At 42.0% G+C, this 15,369-nt stretch overlaps 2 protein-coding genes across 2 annotated transcripts; both read right to left on the bottom strand.

Moving 5' to 3' along the window:
* Nucleotides 1-928: 928 nt before the first annotated feature.
* On the bottom strand, nucleotides 929-4,149 carry LOC127341349 (uncharacterized). The gene is made up of 5 exons (XM_071827178.1): nucleotides 3,389-4,149; nucleotides 3,297-3,347; nucleotides 2,043-2,213; nucleotides 1,322-1,540; nucleotides 929-1,223 (listed from the first exon to the last, which is right to left on the bottom strand). Exons 1-5 carry the CDS (start codon nucleotides 4,049-4,051, stop codon nucleotides 1,146-1,148), a joined length of 1,182 nt encoding a protein of 393 aa, XP_071683279.1. The 5' UTR covers nucleotides 4,052-4,149; the 3' UTR covers nucleotides 929-1,145.
* A 2,191-nt stretch (nucleotides 4,150-6,340) lies between these two features.
* Nucleotides 6,341-15,369, bottom strand: LOC127341350 (aspartate--tRNA ligase, chloroplastic/mitochondrial). The gene is made up of 15 exons (XM_051367161.2): nucleotides 14,928-15,369; nucleotides 14,242-14,382; nucleotides 13,716-13,825; nucleotides 12,791-12,902; nucleotides 11,731-11,802; nucleotides 11,225-11,316; nucleotides 10,820-10,940; nucleotides 10,338-10,460; nucleotides 9,776-9,971; nucleotides 9,501-9,688; nucleotides 9,274-9,345; nucleotides 8,442-8,540; nucleotides 7,856-7,936; nucleotides 7,126-7,183; nucleotides 6,341-6,768 (listed from the first exon to the last, which is right to left on the bottom strand). The coding sequence occupies exons 1-15, from the start codon at nucleotides 15,318-15,320 to the stop codon at nucleotides 6,599-6,601; spliced, it is 2,028 nt and encodes a 675-aa protein (XP_051223121.1). The 5' UTR covers nucleotides 15,321-15,369; the 3' UTR covers nucleotides 6,341-6,598.

Below are 15,369 nucleotides of genomic sequence, written 5' to 3'. Positions count from 1 at the left end.
CTGCCTGGCTATATAGCACCACGTTTACGTTATTGAACATTGCTTTCACACCATCACTTTTGTAATACTTTAACAACACAAATATTATGATATTTTTATGGTATTTTAACAACGATCTAGTAGCCATGATAAGGATAAAATCCAAGATAGTTTCACTTTTTAAGAGACGGTAGTTGCACATTTATAAAAATAAAATCGTATTAAGTATATTTAATCAGTTTTAAACATAGAATATCTAGCGTAATTGAAAATCCTTTTATATCAAGCAACAACGTGTGGGGTATCGTTTAGTACAGGAAGATAAGTTTCACATCTTAGTTATGGTCAGTTGCAAGTCGCATTTAAAAAAGAGTGGACCAATCAGTATTAATGTTTCTTATTTTAAAACTTAAGATTAGTTTAACTTAATAATTTTAGATATGTTGAACAGAAATCTGCAACGGTCAAACAACAAACAAGAGTAAAGAAGAACATAAACCGTAAATCTGTGTGTTACAAAAATGATGCTAAAAAATATAAGAAGATAAGTTAAAAGAGTGCAATATCTGCATAATCTAGACAAAAATACATTTAGCGACATAGTTGCAATTTTCAGAAGAGGATTGCACTATAAGATGATTAGAAAAAAAATGGCAATGTAGTTCCACTATTTGAGAGATTTAAGTTGCAAATTTATAAAAATGAAATAGACCCTCCGATCCATATTAATTATTGCTAATATGAATATATCTAAATAAATTTTACTTCTAGATACATCTATATCAATGACAAGTAATATGAATCTATATCAATGACAAGTAATATGAATCGGATGAAGTATTAACTATGGTTAATTAGTCACGGCAGCAAGAGCCATAACTTGTGCGATAAAACCAAAGAAACCACCATCAACTATAGAACAAGATTAAGTTTTTGACAATGAAGGAGATTAAGTTGATAAGTAGACGGGAGCCGGCATTAAACGAGCTTAATCAAACACATTAGCTGCAAACATTCGATACCAATTAATGATCAGTTGCGCCCCGGCTAGAAGTCTACGAGTACTTGAATTGTTCGAGCATCATATAATATCCAGCATTGCGTAAGAGAGGACAAACCATGAAGACCACTTGATTGATTAGCTAAATTCAGTTTAGAAGATGGCGCTAGATGGACCCGGAGGCGAGGAAAACGTCGGTGAGAACGGTCTTGGACTTGAGCGACGCCTTCAGAATCGCCAAACCCTGCAGCAATACAGACCAATATGCATTCAGTTTCAGTCACTGGTGAAACAATTGAGCAATGACTGCAATCGACACAGTGGTGTTCGTCGAATGCTCACCTCCCTGGAGCCGAGCCGCACGGTCTTCTCCTGGAGCGCGCCGAAGTCCCTGACGCCGAGGGTGTTGAGCAGGGTGATGCTGGAGATGGCGGACATGGGGGTCACGGTGAGGTTGTCCATCACCGTGTACGTCACAATGCCCTGCACGAACCCTCTCGCGCAGACGCCGGCCACCGCCGCCTGGCCAGTGGCAGGGGAATCGGACTGCGCCCAGGAGATCTCTCACTCGTGGCGAAGAGGAACTGGCCTGGTGGTGGTGTAGTGTCGAAGCCGAAGCCTTGGCCGGAGGAAGCAGTCAAAGATTCGGCGTGGTGCCCCTGCTCTCTGACAGGTCGGTTCTGCTTTTGTGAAAACAGAGCAGGCTTTCGGAAGAACGGAACTGCTTTCCTGAGTTTCTTTGGTTCAGTAGCACGTGAAGACAAATTTTTGAACTGATTGTTTGGTTCAAAAGTTTTCCACAGTAAGATTTTTGAATATTTAAGAGCATCTCTAGTTGGCGCCCCCAAACTGCGTTCCATAGAAGGCATCGGATTGTGTGTGATCTGATTTGTCGTTGTCGTGTGTGAGGTCGACTAGCACCTGCCGAGTTGCGGATGGATAAGGCGATGATGTCCTCGATGCTTCCCTCCTAGGCGTTGTAGTCGTTCAATGGCTCCATCAAGGCGATGTATCTCTGGGATCATCGTTGGCTGGTGATAAGGCGTTGCTGGCAGAGAAGTGCCGCCATCTTCATGACGCCGACGGCCTCCTCGTCCTCCGCCTTGACCTTGACCTTCACCTTCAGCTTCGGGCGGGGCAGGCCGTTGATACCGTTGGACGTCGTCTTCCGTGTCGGCCCACGGATCATGATGTTGCGGATGGATAAGGCGACGATGTCCTCGATGCTTCCCTCCTAGGCGTTGTAGTCGTTCAACGACTCCATCAAGGCGCTATATCTCTGGGATCGATGAGACGTTGTTGGCAGAGAAGGGCCGCCATCTTCATGGCGGTGACGGTCTCCTCGCCCTCCGCCTTGACCTCCACTTTCACCTCCGGCTTCGGGCGGGAAAGGTTGTTGCTGCCGTTGGACGCTGCCTACGCCGAGGCGCGGGCGTCGTGTACTCCTCCTTCACCTCACGCTTGGACACGATGTAGGGGGACGCGGTAGGACGAAGCTGCAGAGCGTGCCTACCGTAAAGAAGACAAGTGGGAGGACGACGAGCGTGATCAGAATCCACTGTGATGGATGTGTTGGCGGCGACATCTACAGTCTGGACACGCCGCGACTGATCCCGTCGATGATGGTGGGGAGAGTGCAGCCCAGACACCCCATAAAAGATGACGAGCGGCCTTGTTCAACTACATATGCGACCCGATGAGGCCATCGGGCCGGTGCAGGTCTCCGTTACGGCGCGCCTCATGTCGGTGACCGCCTAGGTGGGATCATCCCGCTCCTCCGGCTGAAGGCGCACCTCCCCAATCAAGTTCCCAAGATTTTGTGTCCATACCGCGCATGCGTGAGATGCATAAAAATGCAATGAAAGCAAATTATCAATCATCAACTAAAGGAGATAGGATTAAGATTATGATAAGTAGACAAGCCTCGGCACTGAACGAGGGTAATTAATGGCATTCCATGCTAATTAGCGATTAGTTGTGCCTAGCAGTACTGTAGTAGAATTTTCTCCGTCCATACAAAAATTGCTTAATTTTATCTAGATTTTTTTCCGGTAAAGGAGCATAGCTCCAGCCTCTCAATTTTATCTAGATGCACATACATATATTTTAGTTTTAGATACATCACTAAATAGAAAACGTAGAGCAGTTTTTTTCTAAGATGAAGTTAGTACTTGAAATTTTCGAGCATGATATATATCCAACATTGCATATAAGAGAAGGCCAAGCACAGCCCGAAGGGCACTAGGTACTTAACCTAATTTAGGAAATAATAATTTCAGATGGATGGAGGTAGATTGATCTGGGATGCGAGGAAAACATCGGTGAGCACTGTCTTGGACTGCAGCGACGCCTTGAGAATCGCCAAACCCTGCAGATCGTCATTACACGTTCATTCACTGTGCTACATACAGAAACCAGGACGTTGTGCTCGGATGAATGGATGCTCACCTCCACGGAGCCTAGCCGCACGGTCTTCTCCTGGAGCGCGGCAAAGTCCTTGATGGCGAAGGAGTTGAGCAGGGCCATGCTGGAGATGGCGGACATGGGGGTCACGGTGAGGCTGTCGGTCACCGTGTACGTGACGACGCCCTGCACGAACCCTTTGGCTCCTCCTGAATCGGGCCGCATGCACTGGATTGCGTCCTTCATCAGAGCGCCGCATCGAGGGCACCTGGTGTCCCTCACGTCCGTCACGTGGCCGGGACTGTGGCAATGGCCGCACCTGAAGAATCCCTTGGACGGCGAGTCTGGCAGGGTGAGGAGGGAGCTGTTGGGGGCCGCCGCCTGCGGGGAGACAGTCGGCCGGAGGAGCGTGTCCAGGTCGGCGCCGGGCAGGATGTAGGCGCCATCGAGCCTGGTGACGCTGGCGTAGAGGCTGCCGGCGCTGCCGACCATGGACTCCGTCCCGAGCAGCCTGACGGCGGTGCCGACGGGCAGGGCGAGGAGGGAGAAGAGGAAGTCGACCACGTCCTTGTTGGCCTCTGCGAATAGCACGCGCCGCTCCTTGGTGTCGATGAGGAGCTTCATGCTCAGCGCGGGCCTCGTCCTGCTGGTGGCGGTGGTGGTCGACATCTTGGGAGATCTCACCGGTGGGCGGTGGCGATTAGCGATGAGGAACTCGTGTGGCGGTTAATGGCGAAGCCTTCCCGGAGAAGGCAGTCAAAGGAGAAATGTTTCAGTAAGCAAGCGTACGCGTGAGTCCCTCGCTCTTTGTTTGGCATGGTGCCCCTGCTGCGTTAGCACACCTACAATAGTAGCGAAGATATATCTTTTCTTAATAATCCACGTTATCTAGAGAAGACGATAAATATTATGGATACAATGTATTATCTCTTGTTGTTATCTCTTATAATAAATGATAATTATTTATTTTTGGTAAGAAATTATGTGGCTAAGGGAAGATAAATCGTACAATAAGAAAATAGTCTTCTTTTAGTCGGAAAGTACCATGTGCTCCTTGGACTTTTGGATTTTTTAAAATGTTCAAAACCTTGCTCTTTTATGTTTTCAAAAATTATGACATTAAATATGTAGATAGATTTAGACACGAGGAGTGTAGTAAAAAAAGTCCCATTAAAAATACTTTGTATTTTGGAAAATTTGTCTTTTTTGCATCTCCCAAAATATAACGTATTTTTTGACGAGACTTTTTTGATTCCAATCCTCGTGTACAAAAGTGAAGGGAGCACTTAATGTCATAATTCTTGAAAGCAGAGAAATATGAGAATCTGAAATTTTCAAAAATTCAAAAGTGAAGGGAGCACTGACTCCCATGTGCACAAAATCCTTGTCCTCTCTTAGTATTTTATAAGAGATAATTTCTTAGCTAAGGGAAACAATTTTCTCTTCCTTCTCTCTTCTTCAACTAAGCAAAAATCCTATGTAGCAAACGTAAGAGAAGATTGATGTAACCCTATTATACATGCCCAAGTTGGTTTGTGCATTTTTAAAACGGAGGCAGCAGTCAGATGGCATGGCAGTGGGGCCTATTTGATTAAAAGATTTTTTTTCGAGAATACGTTAAAGGAGTACCTTATCAAGGTAGAGACTTTGAGTAAAAAAAAAAACTACCACACATAGCATTCGGTACGCCCCCTTGGGCAACCGCACCTAGGTGCTAGCACTATTTCCGCGTTTGGGGCCTCCGTTCCCAGCTGACCTCCAACAGTCTATCTCTGAAAGAAAATTGGGCGATCGTAAATTTCATTCATTTTTTAACAAAAATTAAACCTAAACTTAATGCTTGCCTCTCGGCTCTGACTTCAAGCGCCCGCCAATGTGTCTCCGTTCCACCCTCGCCGCCTACGCTGTTGCGCGTATTTGGCGGATTTTCTTCGTCATGGCAACCCATTGAGCCACGCAAGCGGCGGCCTCCACCTCCCTTTGGGCGAGAAGCTCCGACATGGCCTGTGATGGGCGGGCATGAGCTAGCAGCCAGCCTCCTTCGTCCCCACCCTGTCGGGAGCCTCAATGGCCACGTTTGTATCCTCGATGATGGCGGCAACTTTCCTCTCCCAGCGAGAGAAATTTCTTAGGAGGCGAGGAGAGTTGCATGCTCCGAATTCATCGACAACTCCTCATCCTCACCCTCTTCGAACTCTTCTATTTCTACCTCCTTGTCGGTGCCATTATGTGAAGGCGGGGTAATAGGGTCAAGCGGTGGGAAACGCACGTATCGTTGGAGAGCATAGCATATATGGTGGCTAGGCAGTGAGGCATCTTGCTAACGAGGGATAGAAGTAAGCAAGGTTGGAGTTGCTCTTAGAGAATTAGAATCATTTAAAGAATTTTGTGTTGGATTTTTGGTTTATAGGATTGAATCAACGGGGAATATTTTTTTTCGGGATTGCTTTGCACCAAGTTTTATCAAAAAAATGTGCGTCCACTCAACTCTCTAAAGAATCCTCTCTTTTTCGTGCAAGGAAACCAAACAAACTATTCCTAAGATTCAAACTGAAATTTCTTAGGATTCATTATGATAATGTTTTTTTTCTGTTCTTGCATTTTTATTATCCAAACAATCAAATCGACCCATAAAATGTTCTTTGAATTGTCCCACTACTATCACTATTCAGAAATTTCAAAAAAAAAAAAAAAAACTACTCCGTATCACTATTCAGAGGGTCAGGTTTTCAGAATACTCATAGGCAGATAACCAGATCGTTAGTAGAAGGTTAAACGAAAAGGAACAGCCTCCAGCAATTCATATTAATCCGTATCTAGATAAAGTTAAATCAATTAATTTAGATCGAAGTGAGTATCTATCCGTAGCCGGTAGACCATAGGACAGGTTTCCAAGCACTATGCAAAGAAAAAGACCAGCCTACAACAGCCTAAATCATGGCGAGGTATACACACATCTTTCAAAGAGAACACATTATATCTTACAAGTCTTAGTTTGTTCAACTCCAGGTTAAATTTGACAGCCCAATTACCTGAACAAACTGATTCGTATAGGCATCCGATAGTGACCAATGATCTTACATGGTAAAAACAATCATGAGCAAGAGCTCATTCTCTCTACAGTACAAAGAAAGAGAATGTGTAGAGACGATCTGAGTCCCATGTGTATAATGAGTTGTTCCCAACAATTTTACCCCTAAATTATGAACAGTATTCTCATGAAGTGCATAGACCGAGATCCTTCAGTTGTTGAGGATCCACAGGAGACGGTGCTTTGGTGAGCGAACATTGAGCTGTCGTGGTCTTTGGGAAAGCTATCACATCCCGGATCGAACTTTCGCGAGCCAAAAGCATCACCAACCGATCCAACCCATAGGCAATACCTCCTGCAATAAGTCGATCACGAATGTCTATTTAATATTCTACACCGTATAATAGATGAATAATAAATTAAACAAAAAATACCATCAAGACAGTAACAATAAATAAGTGAGTAGCCTTTCTTGAAGCACATCCTTAGATCAAAATTTTCCAATGGTACAAAAGATTGCTCCACTTAAGAGAGAGATACGATGCAACAAATGAACAAGACATAGCAAGGAACAAATAGATACTTCAGAAGGCTGCTCTTATTTGAGAAATAGCAGAGTAATAAAACATAGAAGCAGAATCAAAGAGGACTGCACAGCCAAGTCTTAAACTAAGGAATATAAAATGGAGAGCCATGTTGCTGAACATCATACCATGTGGAGGAGCACCCATGTCGAAACACTCCAAAAGATAGCCAAATTTTTCCTCCGCCTACAAGGCAAATTTTAATATGAATTTTATTGCCAAAAGAGAGCAGCACTGGATACAACATCAGCAAATTTTGAATCATAAACAGAATGTGGATATAAAGACTGGAATTTAAAGAGAAATTCAAGATCACACATGAAAACTTGCTACAATGATGTCACTTCTATAATTTTGTTCATCTATAATCTTGTGAAGTACACTACCAGGTGTCCAAAGATCCATTCCAGAACATGGAAATCTATATATCTTGCAAGTATTGAATTAGTTTTTTTAAGGAGCAAATTTCAATTGCAATGGTGCAACAAGTTGATTCTAGGTACATAATCAGTTAATCACAGAATATTTTTCCCATCCTCATTTCTACTAAATCTTAATGCATGTCCCAATTGGGCAAATCAGTAATACACTTGTTGGCTTAAAAGGATTAGTACAAAACATGTGTCTTCGAGAACCTAAAATGCACGATCTTATCATCATTATGGCATGCCGCAGTGAGTACAAAGCATGCAAAATGTACCATCCTAAAACGAACATTTTGATCTCAACAAAACTATAAGCACTTGTAAATTTGATTGACTAGTAAATGCAACAAAGTGAAGACTGCAAGAAGCATCCTCGACATCATGAAGGGACTACACTCAGACCATGAAGGGCAAGTCGGAAAAATAGTCACACCTGTTCAGGTGAGATACCGATGATCTCAAAAATTCTTTGTTGCACATCACTTTTGTAGATCCTCAAACTGCCTCCTCCGATCTACCAACAAGACAGAACATCAGATGCACGGTACGATTTCAACCCTCTTTCCACATCACAGCTCACATAGATGCTTCTAACTTATTGTCGTTATCAAATTACCCTTTGCACACCTTGCTTAATTAATCATTTATAATAGATAAGGGCACAAATTCAAGCAAGCAGCTTGATGAAAGTATCTTAATGTCCAAATCTTGTAGGATCAATGTGGAAGAGTATTTAGCATGATATGCTGAAACATATGCTAATACAAATATAACACAAACGAACACGTGTGCTCGTACAGAGGGATAAAGTATCATCTTAATATGCATAATATTACAGTACTAATTATGTTGAATTTTGATGCATATCACTACGTCCCATGTCTTGTTTGGATATTTTAGGTGTGGATACTCTATAGGTACATGAACATGAGAGGGTGATGCAGATTCAAACATCGAAAGATTAAAACAATATATTAATCTGAACTTGCATATACACTTGAAAAGAGAAACGGGAGTACCTCCACCCCATTGTAAATCATATCGTAAGCCAAGGCACGAGCTGATGGTAGATCATCCATATCTTCCGGGTTTGGCGCAGTGAAAGGGTGGTGTAGAGCCTGTGTTCGAACGGGGGAGAATAAGGTGAGAAAATAGAAAATAAGATACAACCTTTACTTTTAGCACCCAGTTCATGCAGCCTCTTAATTTCCTACTTCCTCTGTTCGTATTTAATTGACTTTACTTAAAAGCATGGCTAGTTTATTTTCTTATCTCCCTCGCGTCGATTAAAAACGAACGGAGGGAGTACATTTCATACTTTTAGCAGATATATGCAAGTTACCCATCTGTTCAGGAGAACTTGGGTAATCGCTGTATTATAAGCCATGCCATGTACCAATGCTCATCAAAATGCATTAGCATGTACTGATGAAAACTGTATATCGACTGATGTTTTCCTTAATTATCCCTGTTCATACATACTCCCTCTGTTCCTAGATATAAGGTGTATAGTTTTTGGCACGGAATACCAGATCATTGTTGCATGTCATCAGCAAAAAATTAAGATTTTCCCAATAGTTGTTGGTACTTTAGTGATACAACATAATACCATGTATCCTACTATACGAAGGTTCAAGGTTTCAGGTTTGTCAATAATTTACTATCGTCAACTAAACAGCTATTAGCATTCAACAAATAACAGTAGTCTCTCAGAAAAGCAGTCGGTAAAATGGCAGTTCATTAACACACTGTCATACAAACACAGGCTTAAAGAATGCCCACTCTGGTTTTGTATTAGCAAAAAAGAATATGAACCAATTATAATCTTTTTGTACAAACTAAAAGACTGACCTCATATCTCTGCTCATCACTATTCCATTCAAACATTGGAAAATCTGTCACCCAAAGAATTGAGTGTGCTGACTGGCATAAAGAAATGGAACAATTAAAGTGTGACATCAGAAGCATGACTAAAGCAGAAACAGAGCTATTATTGGTATCTCATCAATATCCCATGATCACATGTACAGAATATGTTGACTATACATGTACAAAAGTTCTTGGTTTGGGAGACTCACTGTGTCGATCACTTCCAGCTTCTGAGCAACAAATAATCTTAACCTGCCAAGAATTTGATTAGCTGTTGATTGCTCGCCCAGGGCAAACAGGATAAGATCACCTGCTTTTGCACCTAAAAGTTCCAACAGCTGCTCTTTCTTTTCGGGTTTCAGACTTGACACTAGCGGACCAACTCCTTCAAGCTCCCCTATGGTACCACACGAAAATTAACATATAATTTGATGCCGGTCCTCTTAATTTTGTCTAATATAAGAGGGATATATTTGACATTTACCATTGTCCATAACTTTGAGGAAAGGAAGGCCCTTCGCTCCAGCTTTGGAAGCTTCAGTGTAAACAGTTCCCTTCTTTAGGTCAGTGTTTGAAAAAACTTTGGCACCACCAGGCACACACAATGCCTTTACTACACCACCATTTTCTATGGTATCTGCAAATACCTTGAAAGTGCTGTTCAAAAATACATCACCGGCCTGCATTTGACAGAACAACGATGAAGAGAAAGAAGGTGCAAGTAACAAGCCAAGAAAGGACGATGTTAAAGCAGCATGTAAATATACATAGAATGCCCCCAAGAAAATACAAACCAAAAGAAAGTACTACTAATGGTACTAGCTGTGAATAGGATAGCTTTCCGTTTTTAATATAGAAAAATGGTGCAAGGAGTAGCCCCTCATTCAAAATGATGTCTAAATTTGTGATAGTAATAACTAATTAAGTAGTTTTTTTTAACTCCGTTACCATAAGGGAATCCCCAACGGTGTATTTTATATATTAATAATTAAGTAGTTATCACCATTACACTAAGGTCTATTTGCAAATAGATTAAAGGTCCTCACATCTTTTAGCTCCCAATCGAACCGAAGGTCAGGCCTGTCTGTCCCGTAACGGTTCATCGCCTCTGTATAGGTGAGCCTTGGAAAACACTTTGGCAGCTTAATATCTCCCACCTCTTGAAATATCTGCGATATGAATATTCTGTAGCTCAATCAACCATGAATAGCAATAGTAGCTCAAGAAAAAGAAAACATGTTTTCTGAACAATGAATTAAGAGCCTGACTACTACCAATGATTTAATGTTCGATAGCTGAACTTCAAATGGAGCGTACAGTTGTGGTACTTGTGACCCTTTATTATTATAAAAACGTACATGATTATGTTACCTTCTAAACAAGGTACTTCAATAACAGACATGGATGAGAATATATGTCTGCCAAGAAAAACGGAAATAGAAGATATAAACAGACATGGATTGCTAAGCCTGCATTTGACAGAACAACGATGAAGAATTCTAAACTAGGTACTTCAAAACAAACATACATGTATCATCAATTCTTCATTCAACTTCAACATATCCTCCATTGATGTAAAGGCAATCTCCATGTCAAGTTGCGTGAATTCTGGTTGCCTGTCTGCACGCAGATCTTCATCCCGGAAGCATCTGACATAAAGCAGCTCAGTGAGCAAACAGAATGGTGCCAGGCAGCTTTCATAGAGGTAGTTAATTGTTTCGATACTAGTACAGTATTATTTGCCAGCTAGAGATGAGTCATGTGATAGATTTATATTCATTGTATTCAGGCAAAATGGAGGCTACGGTTACAAAAATGGAGATGAAATATTGTTGAAAAGATAGTTGCACCAGTTAATATAATCTACACAATGTTAAAAGACAACTATATCCATGAAATAACACTAAGACCTTTAAACACAGTACCTACGTACCTTGCAATCTGAAAATATTTTTCAAAGCCAGAGGCCATCAACATTTGCTTGAACAGCTGAGGGCTTTGAGGAAGAGCAAAGCATGTTCCTGGCTTCAGAAATCATAAACCAGAGGAACGGTAAGCACTTGTTGGAAAGCCGTGAACTTCAGTGCATAGTTACTACTTATTAAGTTACTATGCCTACCACTAAGGAATTAACAAGCAATCACAACATAATTCTACATGATAATTAAGGCTGCGCCTCCACAACGTCATTGTTATACTCGAATAGAAAAAGAAAGCATTCAGTATGTAAGAACAAATCTAGAGAGCATTGTATGTCTGATTCTAGGCAAAATAAAATAGGACTCCAAAGTAATTTTCACGATTACAAAAATCAGCCGTCAAGAAAGAAGAAACAGAAAATAAACCACATTAATCTCCTGGAAGGTGATTGTGCTTAATAGTGATCAGAGATTAATACAATAGTCTGCAAAATGAGGGGGCAAAAGTAAGGTTATTCACCTGAACTCTTGAAGGTACAAGATAGTCCCGGGCACCTTCTGGTGTAGACTTGGATAAGATTGGAGTCTCAATCTACCTTGGAACATGTAGTAACTTTAGATGAAACATTAAAAAAATGATAACTCGAGATGTATACAATCTAGATATTGGAAGATATATTAGACTTGCAGTTCCTTAACTTTAGTGACTCACTGCGTCTATTTCACCAATCCACGCAAATTGCATCAATTAATTGTACTACTGGTGACAAATAAATAGTCATCTTTATGTATCCTTTATGCACCCAATCAAGAAAAGAGATTATGCATTAAAACCTCTGGTTAAAATAGCCGGCTATAGCCGATAGCCGCGATTTTTTTGAAGCTATGAAAAGCTATAGCCGGGCTATAGCGGGCTATAGCCATATAGCCGATTTGCTAAATAATGAAAAAAATTGGGCAGCATATAGTCATATATATATCAATAATTCATAAATTAATAACATAATAACATCTTCACATACGAGATACACAAAATAGTTCACACATAGTTAAATACATAGTTTTGTCCAAATATTACAACATCATTATGTAGTTTAGGACATAGTTATGCTTGCCGCTCGGTTTGGTGGCTATTTCGCCAAGCAAATGGGTCGGTCGACTGAAATTTTTGGTCCAAAATTTTAGGCCTATTGAGCGGGAAGTTAGCGGCTATGCGGCTAAATTAAGGCTAAATAGCCTTAGCCGGGCTATTAGCGGCTATTTCTGTTTTAGCCTCTAAAACCTCTAGCTATAGACGCAGGCCTCGCGAAAGGCTATAGCCGGGCTATAGCCCAGCTATAGCCGGCTATTTTAAACAGAGATTAAAACTTGTGTGTTAGACACGTGGTTGTAGAGTTAGCACCTCTTGTCATATATTACCAGAGCAACTACCTTGATATTACTGTTGCAGTTTTAGAACAGGACCACTAGGGTATAGCGCTAGTGGATGCCAAAATGAAAATGACAGGCATATAAAAGCAAGTAGAACGGGTTGCAGCGAAACCACATCACAAAATAATCAGTACATATAACTAGCATACCTCAACAAAATCATGTCTATCCTCCAAATAACGGCGAACGTGCTTAATAACTTTATGGCGCAATCTCAAGTTTGACTGCATTTGTGGTCGACGCAAGTCCAGCACCCTAAATCTACAATATTTATGAATAGGACAGTCCGTTTAAAAAGGCAATTCTTACTTAAAATGGTGTACATGAATCATTTCAATAAAATCAAGCATACTAGATTAGCAGTAAATTGGTATGCTAAAGTAATGAACAGAATAAGGGGTGAGAACAAGGAGGGTCATATTATCTGACAGGAGTATTTTCTATCTGGAGCAAAATTGTTGGAACTACGGATAATTGCAGCAAATGAGTAATTTATCATTACAATATAATATTGCACCAGAAGTCATCGTCCAGCAGAATCTAAATGGTGATTTGACGGACTACTAAATGATATTTAAATAAACTGCCAGAAGTTAGCATGACCCATATAATGCCCAAAAACTTCCACCTAAACTGAGAGAAGATAGAATAAGTATTAAATGATTGTAGTATTAGAATGATTAAGTTACCGAACTGACAATGATTATACACGCAAGCAATTCCGATAGTCGTAAAACATGTGATGAATTGATATTTACTTTGCAGAAGGGTTAGCGCCTAATCAAATTCTATGCTCCCTATTCCCAATAGTCAGTGTCATATTTGACAAAAGAAGTGGTTGGCGATGCCTAAGTTTCCCAAACATTATCTTTGCACCTAAAATCGTTTGTGCAACTTTGGATGTACCACCCAATCACATGTTCTTCTGCGCAAACTTGATAAGTTAAAAATCTTGTTAGCCAATACCTAATCAGTAGCTAGATATTTCGAGGGATCCAACAAGACTTCCTTCCAAGTATTTGACAATATGCCAACAAGAAAATCTGCAGAGAACACAGATTGTGCTCGTGTTACCTCAATCTGACTTCTTCTGGAAATTTGTCTTTGACAGTATCAGCAGTAGTGATTGGAAAAGGTAGGGAACGAGTAACCGAGTTGAGCACCAATATACTATCTGCAGCAACCTTCAAGATGCAAACATGATATCATCGTTAATGTCACCGTTTGTGGAACACGGGACGAAGATAGAAAAGCTCATGACAGTTAAAGGAAACAATTAGTGGCATATGGTTCATCTCCTTTATTTAAGCTCCAATGCACTCTGCATGTTTCATCTTCAAAATGGGTGTGATCCCATTTCCATTACAATCAATAATAGTAACAAACTCTTGCAGTCTTACAACTTGGAACAGAAATATAAGAGTGTAAACACACACAAGTTTTGGACAAAACCTACACCTACTGCTGATCTGTAAAAGTAGGTAGTAACGTTTCTCTACTAGAAAGTGTATACTTTTAAATTCAAATCACCCTAAGTCACCTCTAGCTCTTTCCTCCCAAAAGAAACATTAAACCAAGTACCACAAAAACCATCAAATACCTCTATGGCCCCAGTCTTCATATCTGAATTGATGGCATCTGCTGGGCGCGGGCGCACCACCCCCTCAACAGCAACCACTGATTCCACTCTCAGCTTGTTCACAACAGCATAAACTTCAGGGTATTCTGGCAACGTTGTCACCTACAGAAAGAGTAGAATGGCCGTTAGCTGGCTTGAGATCACTAAATCGTTTGAACAATAATGACAGTAAGCATCAATAATTATAACATGTAAAAAATCTTGTAACAATTATGAATTTGCCAGACAGTGCAAAAACTCTTCCCATATAAAGGGAATATTTGTTTGCCTGTGAAAGTTACATGAAGGCGCAGTATTAAGGACAACGCTAACGCATCAGCATTGAATACTGCTTCTACATTTTCCTTTGCCTACACTACAAACATTTGCCAAAATCACTCTACAATAAAGTATCTGGTCGTTTCCGCGTATCACACCAACTTGTCAGCACAACAGATTACACGAATCATGTGGTGAAAGCATTCGCGAAAAATGTGATATCGTAAGTGGTCAGCTGCATATCCTTATATACGCTGTTTATACTGCAGCAGCAGCAGCAACTACATTACAACAATCACAGGTCAACTAAGAGATCAGGAATTGCTGCTTGTATTAGCAATAATAACCAGCAAAGTGCCACGGACGACATGAGAACGAAAATGGCTGACCTGGACCATGCCGGAGGAGTCGCGGAGGGTGAGGAATGTGAGGCCGGCGTGGTTGCGGCGGAGGGCGACCCAGCCGCAGAGCCTGACCCGGCGCCCGGCGTCGGCCGCGCCGAGCTCGCCGCACAGCGCGTCCCGCTGCGGCCACTGCAGGGGCTGCATCCTCTCCAGCCTCGCGGCCTCCGCCGCGGGGGGCGCCGCCTCCTCGGCCGTGGTCGCCGCATCGGTGGCTAGGGTTCGGAGCGTGGGCGGGGAGAGGGAGGAGGAGGGCGAGGCGGAGCCGGAGAGCAGGAGCAGGCGGCGGAGGTGCGAGGCGGCGGGAGGCCTGCGGCGGCTGAGCGGGTTTAGGCGGGAGAGGAGGGAGAGCGGCGAGGCGCGGAGGAGGGAGGACGCCATTGGAGGCGTCGTGGGAAGGAAGAGAGGGTTTGGGGGATTGGAGACGACG

This window comes from Lolium perenne, chromosome 3 (assembly GCF_019359855.2).
Source record: "Lolium perenne isolate Kyuss_39 chromosome 3, Kyuss_2.0, whole genome shotgun sequence".
Classification (NCBI taxonomy): domain Eukaryota; kingdom Viridiplantae; phylum Streptophyta; class Magnoliopsida; order Poales; family Poaceae; genus Lolium; species Lolium perenne.
Note: the sequence above shows the minus strand (reverse complement) of the source record. Positions and strands in the feature narration are given on the sequence as shown.